Source organism: Macrosteles quadrilineatus, unplaced genomic scaffold, assembly GCF_028750875.1.
Source record: "Macrosteles quadrilineatus isolate MER2022 unplaced genomic scaffold, UCM_ALF_1.0 Scaffold_3__2_contigs__length_128488019, whole genome shotgun sequence".
NCBI classification, from domain to species: domain Eukaryota; kingdom Metazoa; phylum Arthropoda; class Insecta; order Hemiptera; family Cicadellidae; genus Macrosteles; species Macrosteles quadrilineatus.
The window spans coordinates 99,238,646-99,249,361 of record NW_026542596.1 but is presented as its reverse complement, the minus strand read 5'-3'; the positions used below and the strand labels follow the sequence as shown (position 1 = coordinate 99,249,361).

General features: G+C 35.0%; 1 protein-coding gene across 5 annotated transcripts in view; it reads left to right on the top strand.

Annotated features, from left to right (window-relative positions):
- Positions 1-10,716, top strand: part of LOC128988717 (TGF-beta-activated kinase 1 and MAP3K7-binding protein 3-like) — an 80,714-nt gene that overhangs the window by 35,137 nt on the left and 34,861 nt on the right. For all 5 annotated transcript variants that reach the window (XR_008490420.1, XM_054410290.1, XM_054410291.1 and 2 more), the window contains one exon: positions 395-1,193. Coding sequence is in view for 4 of the 5 variants with exons in the window: in XM_054410290.1 (XP_054266265.1) it covers positions 395-1,193 (799 nt within the window). In the remaining variant the exon portion in view is untranslated. The remainder of the gene's footprint in view (positions 1-394; positions 1,194-10,716) is intronic.

Sequence of the window (10,716 nt, the reverse complement as noted above, 5' to 3'; positions counted from 1 at the left end):
GTCTATATGTTAATCGGGAATGTGAGCTATCATCATTTAACAAATTTCAACCATGTCGGTTTAGTATTTTTTGCGTTTACTTGTCACAAACATTCATCTATCCATACATCCAAACATTCTCACTAATAGTATTATTAGTAGGATTTAAGATGGGATAGGATAAGCACCTTATCTTAAAAGTTGATTAAGTACACTAACACTTTAAGTCCCATTATTCAGACACATATCAGCTCAGTTGTCCTTTTAATCACAGCTGAGGTCAATGAAACAGCTGGTCATAGTCAGTAACAAAGCTCCTCAGTGCATCTCCCTTCATTCTACACCCATTCTTCACTCACACTTTCTCTATTTCTATTGGTAGGTAATACAACTGTAACCTGACTGTTTGTTTCAGAACTCACACGACAGAGAGGCATGTGAGGCAGTGCTGTGTAGGGAGGACCAGGCGTACAGAGGCAGAGTGGCTAGGATGGCCGCGGAGTCTTGCAGACCAGACACTCTACCGCTGGAGGACACTGTGTGGGACTTTGACCGCAGACTCATGGGACGACAGTCTCTGGACAGTCTACAGTGTGTGCATGGAGCACGGCGGATGTGCAAACAATACTCGGAAGAGTTCTTGAATAAACGCGAAGGTGAACAAATTGGTGCGTTTTCAAGGTTGTCGATAAGCGACGAGTGGCGGCGTGGTGTGGAGTGCGGGAGTGAAGATGTGTGTCGTTGTGAGAGGACGAGAGTGAGTGTGATGTCGTACGGTTCTCCGCACTCGGCCCCTGTTACACCTAGCAACCCCCCGCCACTCCCTCCGGTCACAGTGAATGTGAGACACACTACGTCATTGGACGTGGAACCGACACCTCACTACAGACTACCTGAACCCTCCAGACCGTATACTTCAGTCAACCTGACACTTAGACCACCCTCGTCCGACCCTCAGCCGCCCATAGACATCCGATCCGGGGGTGGAGGGTTGACTTACTCGAGCTGCTCGTACGACCCCCGCCAGGGTTACCAGTCCCATCTGCAGATCAGCATTGGTCCAGGAGGTACAGGCACTGTGACTGCGGCCAGGACACTACACAGGCCTCCCCCGGCACTGCGACCCACGGTGTCTATGCCTGATGTAGCCACCACCTCCACTCAGCTCACACAACCTTCAAACACCTTGCTCAACCTACCTCCTGCTACTCGAGGTATGTTAACTACATTTATTTGTGTTTTTCTACGCCATTGTTAGTCTATTTGTTGCGTTTTTTTTAGAGAATGTTCAAAATCCTTGTCCTACTGTATATATACTGTATGTCGACTTTAATTAGATATCATTGATTATTTATTGCTCAATGACAAATAGAATATGGGTCCAGAGTCTATTTTGCTCAATTTGAAACCAGCAAAACTTAAATGTTAAGGTGAATCAAATAATAACTTAACTACCCAGATAAATTAATATCATTGTGTACAGATACTATACATGATATAATTTGATACCAGGTGACACGTGAGCAAACTGTCAGTTTATTAGGGTCCAAAACTTGTTTCCGAGGCAAAATGAAACCAGTGTACCCATGTAGGCCTACCTCTGTTATTAACAGTTACTAGGCGAATAGAACTACTGATTTCATTTCCAATAAAGTTAGACTGTACAGCATGGTTTGAACAAACTTATTGAAAGCATTTCAGAAATTAAAAATTAATTGTTGATTGTTTGGACTTGAATCAAGCTGTTGAGGTTAAATCAACAAGCTAGACACAATTAAATTAAAACCCTCTTGGGTTTGAAAAATGAGGAAATAATTAAAGTTTAGTGTGACACTACAGTTTGGTAGCTATTCACAGCTAAGCTTTGCAATCCATCATGGCTAATCCTGATTAAGGGTCTGCAACTAGAGCTTACTGAAAAATGTCTGCAGAAATAGCTTAACTACCCACAACAATCCTTACTTGTGGTCTAAACACCAACACAGAGGGAATATTGGGAGGACATTAAACATGTGCTCTGCTTTATAAGCCGTTAACTTAGTTTACTAATGTAGCCTTTGTTGAAACGGAAAACAAATTTCTATATAAAGCTCTCAAATATTTGAGCTCAGTAAACCCTTACTAATCCAGTCTTGTTGGGTATCCAAGTTGTTTGTATTAGTATAAAGACAGTTTTATCAAGGACTAGAGCTCAGCTAGTTTATCTGAGAAAATGATAGTCGAGGAGCTAACAATAGATAGACAATTGCATTACAATAACTTTTATCTTCAATCTACTTCCTGAAGAGGTCTTATATTTGGACTAGTGCTATGTCCTGTCTCATTTTCTTGGGTAAGCTATTTGAATTCAATCCCTTTTCAAAAAAACTCCTAATCAGCAACTAGGCTTTGCTGTAAAATTTAATATGAAGAAAATCAGTGGTATTTAGAGGTCTTTTTTTAGGTACCCTTGTGTGAAACTTCTTGAACAGAAAATTGCTTGAATACTGTACGGTACTCTGAATTTTGAAATACATGAAACTGAAAAAGAACTGTAAATTGGGCAACAAAACTGTCTTAATTTACAGCTGTGCATTTCTAACTTATTTTTTTGTCATTTGTCCAAACTGCTGTGAAGTAGTTGTCTGGATCATAGACTAACCAGGGGTGCCCATCCCCCCCTAGACTCATGACGCCCCCCCCCCCCAATTGAGCGACAGCCCCCCCCCCCACCATAAAAAAATGAGGTACACAACAAATGAGAAACATAATTCCCCCGCCCAGCACTATTTGAAAACCCAGTTATCTATATAAATAAAGTTATAGTTTTGTCTGTACATTGCTCAGAATGATACATATCTTATATATTAAAAGTGACAGGGTTTTTTTATTTCACGATTCTGAATCAACCACTTGACAAATTTTCATGATTTTTGTGTTGAAAGAAAGATAATTTTGAGAACTAGGGAATGTCGAAGCCATAATTTTAGTTTAGGGTTTCAGTTTTTTAGTAATTTAGTTTAAAATTTTAAAAAGTCTAGCAGCCGACGCTAACATTCTACTCTAGCTTTTGACATAATATCATTTGCAACAGCTGTAAACATTCAGCGTTTTCGACACAGATTCAGCCTTTGGATGAAAATGAAATGACATACGTAGAATTGACTTATTTTTAATATGTGTAATGCTTTAATCATTGATACGTTCATTTATTCGGTAAGAGAATGAGAGTTTATTTAAATACACATAATAAAATACTAGATGTTCTAATTTATTTTTTGAGCAGTCTTTAAAATATTTAGTTTGTTTTAGTGCAATATAATTTGTTATAACTACCAGCTGGATGGATATAAAAATATTCTATAAAACTATTAGGTTAGTTTATTTACTCTGTGATTTTGTCATTGATTATAGGAAATAAGTAAGATTCTATAACCATTGCTGTATACTAATCAAAGCTCACGAATCTTCAAAAGAAAGCTTATGAAAATTATTTTACTACTCGACATTTTTATGAAAAGTTGGGAAAATAACAATGAAAACATGTTTTAATTCATCTTGGCAGCTTTTTCTTTACTATAAATCTTGAGCTGATTAAACTATGCTTGAATTAGTAATAGACACACTATATACAATTTTAATGGACTACTCGATCCCCGTACGTAGGACGGGCCAACAGCTCGTTTTGGGTTATTTTACGTTATCTCAATTTATGTTCGGCTGCCATGGCCCGGAAGGCATCTTACGCAGTCTACTCTAAAAAAACTAGAGTACCGATTATGATTCTAATGGTTTAATTGTATTCACAGGATTGGCGAGAGTGTCCTTAGCCATTAAAATATGGCCTCACTATTTTGTAAATAAAATAACGGACGATCAAAAACCCAATTGTTGTTTACAAATACTGTGTAGGCCCTAACCATTTCTGATCACGTTTGTAAGCAAATTCAAAACCATAAGTGAGATTAATAACCGTGTGGCTTTGGCTTGCATAACGGGTTTGATTTATCACGGGTAATATGTAACTGTAAATTAAATTAAATAACTAGCTATCATCCAGGTCGGGAACCGGAGATTCTGTGTGTATCAAGTTGTACTTGAATTTTGATTACCTGGAAAAGACCGTGAATCAGTGTTGTACAGGACTGGAAAACTTATCTTTCTATATAAAAAAATTAGAGCTTTATAGGTCACCTCAATTTAAGGAATTTTTAATTGCCAGAATATCTATATAGCGTTTGTAAAATCTGCTTAACGAATTGTCAGCGTCTTTCTCTTGATATAACGACCCCCTCTCCCTCCCTTTGGAAACATCACAGCTCATCAAATTTTGATGAAAATGAAATGGAAACAACGCTTGCGCCAACAATCGTCTGCTCCGTTTTACACTTCTGTCTGCTGTGCGCTATGTTATAACAGATTTCAGATACAACAGCTGGGGAATGATGACGATATAATGCTTAGTGATTGAGTGATTAGTAACCATGGTAACTTTAGTAAGGTTGTGATTGGGCAATGAGTAGGCCTAAAAATATGGCGACTTGTTGAATTTGTGTATGAATTGAAGAGAAACCTAATAAAGAACAGAAGAACAAAGAAAAAGAATAACAAGATTGTTCTAGTTACATTCTTTTTTAAATGGTTTTTTATTATCTCTAAATATAATTTTACACTTTTTTTTAACTTATCTATCAATTCCTATATGCTGTGATACAGCACCTATCGGTAGCCTATCTGTCTATCTTGAGCAGTAGCTTATAACACTTTCTAAAGGTTCCTTTAATATTTACGTTATCTATAGCAATGCCGTGTTTGGCTAGTTATTATTGGTTGAGTTTGAGTTAGCTATAATTTTAAACGTTGCCGTTTGTACAACTGAACACTGAACCAAAATAAATGATTTTAAATGTATAATAATAATGTAATTGCACAATAAATAATGATTGTGCAATATTGAATTTCGTATACAAAAATGCAAATCGTCACGTTAATGGCTGTTTACAGCGTTTTAATGGGTTTGTCATCTCTTTTTATACTATATTGGATCAACCGTATTTTTCATTACCCCCCCTCCCTATTAACTCAGGTAATTGAGTATCTACACAATAGTGTAAAGTATTGTAGCCTATGCTACTTGTTTGTATTTTAATGAGCTTTATGTCAACAAAGCGTTCTGTGCTGAGTCGCGGTGTAGCTGGACGTGTCTGTCACACGTAATCTTTTATCTATCACAGCAGTTGAGTCATCCCGTGCGCTCCCTCTTAGATCTCACGTCTTGATAATCTTGAATAATAACTTCCTACATGAATCCTAAACTATCCTAAAATCCTATTTTAACTAATTGAATTCAATAATATAAATATTGTTATTAATTAATCTACTTTCCATCTAGAAATTTCGTAATATATTTTTGATTGTCGTCACGTTAAACACTGTTTCAATTAACTTTAGCCCCCCCCCATTTGAATTTTTGCAACCCCCCCCTAAAATTTCAATGACGCAGTCTGCGTCATGGCCCCCCCTTGTGGGCACCCCTGGACTAACCAACACAAGTAGTCTTCTCGTTCCATTGCCAATTTTGAAGCTCGTTTTTCGTATTCAGTTCATGTTGGTAACACTGATTGCTAGTATCAATGAAATTTAGTTTCTATTATTTTAGAGTTCATGATTTGTGCTTTACTGTTTGATTTTAATACAACTAGGGGAAGAAATATTGTTTATGATTATATCGTTTCAATTGATCAAACGACGTTTTAAATAACTTAAATAACATATAACAAATTGAAAACATGAAAACAAACCTAGTGGCATCGTACAGAACTAAAATTCGAATCGTCTTCAGCTGATCTATAAGGATGACAAATCTACTAAAGGCCGTCCAGATATTAACAGAGCCACATTGATATCTTTGAATCTTACTCTCATACACTAGGGAATCTCTTTACATAGTAAATACTCTATGTCTTAACAAATTATTGTACTCATTCACACGTTCGCTGCCATCCTGTTTTCAATTGAGGTATACTTACTCATTTTGTTTGTCTTTTCATTCTAACTGTTTTTTTGTCATTCCTCATATTTCAGACCTTTACGTCAGACAGTTTTTGTGTCAGCAGCTACCAGACAGTGGTTGTGCTTATTCACTTAAATTTACCTCATAATAATATTTATTTATGTGTCAAGATTGTTACACAGGCCCTTCATTCTGTTGTGATATCTAAGTGCATACAAATCGTAAAACACTAAGATATAACAATACCAATTATAGCTAAACTCATCAATCAATAATTTAGTGAGGGTGAATTTCAAGACTTGCTAAAATTGTCTGAAATCAGACCAATTTAAAACAAAAGCACTCATAATAACAGTCAAAATTACTAACAAATTTCTTTATTCAGTAATGTATCAAAAGTTGTTGAAAAAAATTATTCATCTTAGAATTGCAAATTACCTGGAATGTAACTCAAAACTGTGTCAAGAGCAGTTTGGTTTTAGAAGAAATCTAAGCACACATAATGCTCTTTTTACTTATATTAGTAGTGTCCTTGAAGCTCTGGATTGGTCACAGTTGACTGCAGGAGTTTTCTGTGACATATCCAGGGCTTTTGACTGTGTGGACCACAGGTTGCTGCTGATCAAATTGAAGAATATTGGCTTGGAGGGAATGGCTCTAGAATTATTACGATCATACTTATTCAATCGAAAGCAGCGCACAATAGTAATAAAAAAATCAATAAAATATTGTTCTAACTGGGCCAGCGTTACATATGGTGTTCCGCAAGGTTCCATACTTGGGCCTTTATTATTTATTATATTTATTAATGACTTCGCCTAATTTCCTTTCCACAAATTCCTGTGCTTTCACTTTGTATGCCGATGACACAACTGCTCTTTTAAAAAGAAAAACACTAAGTGAACGTAAATTAACTTTTGACAGCACAATTTAAAAAAATCAATGAGCGGTTTGAGAGCCATGGTCTGAAATTAAATTAATGTAAAACTAATATTCTTTAATTTAAACTCAGAAACAGAGTTACAGACACCACAATCAGTAATACAAAAATTGTTAAGTTTTTAGGTCTAAATTTAGACTCAAAATTAAGTTGGTCCGACCACATTCATCATCTAAATAAAAAATTAAGGTCAACAAGGTATTCACTGAGTGTACTATCCAAGGTCACGCCGCTAGAAGTCTGCTTGACAGTATATCATGCATACGTTCATTCTTTGTTGGCTTATGGCGTCACTCTATGGGGTAACTCTGTAGAGGCCAAGAAAGCGTCCACTTGCCAAAAGTCCATTCTCAGAACTATTTTTCACAAGAAGTCTAAATAAGCTGTAAACCTTTTTTCAAAAAACATTCCATTTTAACATTACCATCTCTTTATATATTTGAAATAGCAAAGTATGTTCATGCAAATCCTTTCTTTTATGAAAAATATAGAATAAATCATAACTATCAAACCAGAAATAATAACAAAACTTTTCAATATCCAAAACATTCGCACACAAAATTTGAAACTGGGCCTCTTTACATGGGATTAAAAATCTACAATCATTTACCCAATTCATACAGAACTTTATCAAAATCAAATTTTACATATAAGCTGAAAGAGACTTTGAGCCAGAAAGCGTATTACAAAATTCAGACGTTTTTTAAAGATAAATTTTAATAGTTTTTACTCTTGTTAGGGTATAATTAGATTAAGGAACCTAGATATAAATTGACCATGTACCAGCTTGGGAATTACTTTTGTAATTATTGTATCAGGCGTCATGTACAATAAAGCTTTGTCTATTGTCTATTGTCTATACCCAGTAGTGGTAAAGGTATGATGTAAAATAAATTTTATGTTGGAGAAAGAGATGAAAATAAACCTTTAAAATTATTGGGTAGTTTGGAATGAAATAATTTGGAGGAAACACTTATTAATCCGGACAAAGTCTACGCAAATGGCTTGCAGCTAAGTTAGAAATACCAGTAAATTAAACAGTTGATGTTGTTTAACAGTGCAGAAGTTTTTCAAAATTTATTTTTATTTTTTATTGTAATTTAGGACTACTGGTATCTTTACTGGAAAATAGCACCATTGTTTTAAACTATGAATTATGACCATTTTGATTTATTATGTAAAATGTGTCTACATACAAGGGGTACAAACGGTCCCAAAATACCTGCCTTTCTTCATATTATCTATATATTAAATAGGCAAGCATATTTCTTTAAAACCATTTTTCTTAGCTCGTGTACATCGCAGGGAAAATCTATGCATACTGTTAGAAAGATATTTTACTGTAGATGTGCAGAATCCCTTTAAAAATTTAAAAAGGCTAAAAAATAAGTACAAAAAATGAATTTGAAATTCAAAAAATTAACATGAGCCTTAAGGGTTGCCATGCTGGTGGCGAAATAACAACGCAATATTAACAGAAAATCAAAACAAATCAAAGAAATTCCAATCACATGTATACTTATAAAATTTGTATTGTATTAAATGCACTGCAAACCACTTTGGCGTGTATACATTAATAAACTTTTTTGTGGTATTTTCACCAGGTGTAAAGCAATCATCATCTAAAATATAAAATCAAAATAATAACATAAATAAATTTAGTTCTCAGTGGTGGCTTTGACTATTACTACAACCACTTCAGTATCCAATAGTCAATGGTGGTGGTTGGTGAGTCCGATTTTGCACTGATTGTGTGTTGTGTGATATGTCCGATTATTATATACTTCCGTTTTGTTTAGTGAAATTTTGATCATTTTACTGTATTTGTTTATTAAAAACATGAGTGACATTCAAGTATCATTCTGAAATGCCTCTACGGTGAACATTAACTGGCCGGGTAGAAAGAAGCCTCGGGAGTTTTGTGGCTCAGACATTGGACTTATGAACGTAGAATGCAGCTTTTGCTATGGGAAACACTTCCGGTCCGAAGCCACACAACGTGATACGACGGCATTCATATCATGTTGCCACATAGGCAAAATTGTTTTACAGCCCTTGATACAAAATGTTTTTTTCAAGACACTTCTTTCAAAAGAAATCCCTATCACATGTTTTATTTACAGCGTGGGGTGAAAATAGAGAAGTGTGTACATTACATATTTTTGGTCAAGTTTTCTACCACTGGACGACCTCTAGTTATTATTATTTGATTGCCTCCCAATTTTCATAAATCCAAACTCATTCCAACTCCGATTCCGTATTAATGATGGTTTACAATAATTTTAAAAAAGCTGGTACAGTGTTGCCTCGTTTAGCCGAAGAAAGATCAAAACCATCTCTTTAATTACTCTTAAACACTTGAAGTGCGACCAAGTTGAAACAAATCGCAGCTATACAATGTGAAGCTACAACTCTTTGTCTGCACTATAGAGACAACATTATCATCTGAGTGCAGCGGTAATGTTTGTTTTGATTACATAATCCAATACTTGGCAAGACAGATAATGCATTTGGGGTATGTGGACGACGGCATTAATTAGAGACATTCCCTGGCCTCCTCCCATCGGCCCATGTCTGATAACCTTACTGTAGTGTGGCCATTTCATACCATTTCTTAACTATTCAGTACCCTCACACTAAAATTTACAGGTTTTAGAAAGTTACCTTTTTTTGTTGGATAGCATCATTAATTCGTAGCTCAATGACAAATGGCATCTTGGTCTGGAAACGATTTCGCTTGGAATCAAACTAGAGACTTTCAGATTTGAAAGCAAACACTATAACCACTCGGCTACCCAGAAAGTTATGAGATTAGATTAATACTTTGTTGAAGTATTAATATGTTTCATTACAATCAGTCGATTTGTATTATTTACAGTTGTACTAAATCTATAAATTTAAATAATCTGACTTAAACCTTTTTACTGTATTCTTAACATAAAAGTTCTATAAAATATATTGACTAAATCAATTATATGTTAAAGTCCAAACCAACAATAAATCTCGTAAAATGGTGAGCATCTAAAAGTCAGAATGTGTCAAAACAAATGTTATTTCTCCCTGTTGGATTTATGTTGCGCACAGCTTGAACATTTTTAGCCTTGGCTATTCGGAGTATCGGGTGTGAATCTTTACACTTGGCTAAACATGTCATGACAATACAGAGTTGTAAAATTTCTATTCAACAGCATAACAAAACAATTTAGGATGAGTAATTTTAGACCCAATGGCTTTGTTAGAGGTGCATTATAGTGCATACTTAACAATTTAAAAAATATGTACAATGTTTTGTTCAGCTCAGTTAAATTTAAATAGCCTCATTTAAGACAATATTTAACTTAGTGAATTCTTCACCGCTTGAACACTTTCAGCCCTTGCTATTTAAAGTATCAGGTGTGAACCTTTACACTTGGCTAAACATGTCTAGACAACTCAGAGTTGTAAATTTTCCATTCAACAACAAATTAAATCAACTGAGCATGAGTACTTAGAACTAGGGGATCTTTGGGTAGGGATGCATACTTGACCTTGACCACGAAGGCTGTGTGTGCAAAACTGTTGTAAGCACAGTTAAATTTCATCGTACTCATAAAGTCAAAATTATATTGATAACCTTATCACTTTTTGTTGAAAATTTAAAAAATTTTTACCAGTGCAAATTAAAACAAAATTTTAAAACATACCTTTGTCATATAGGTAATTGACAAAAATAATAAGGAAATAGTCTAACAGTTCTGACATCTAGTGGACTGAAACTGTCTATTCAACACTATAAAGATTAAATGTGTAGAAAAAAAAAAATTCT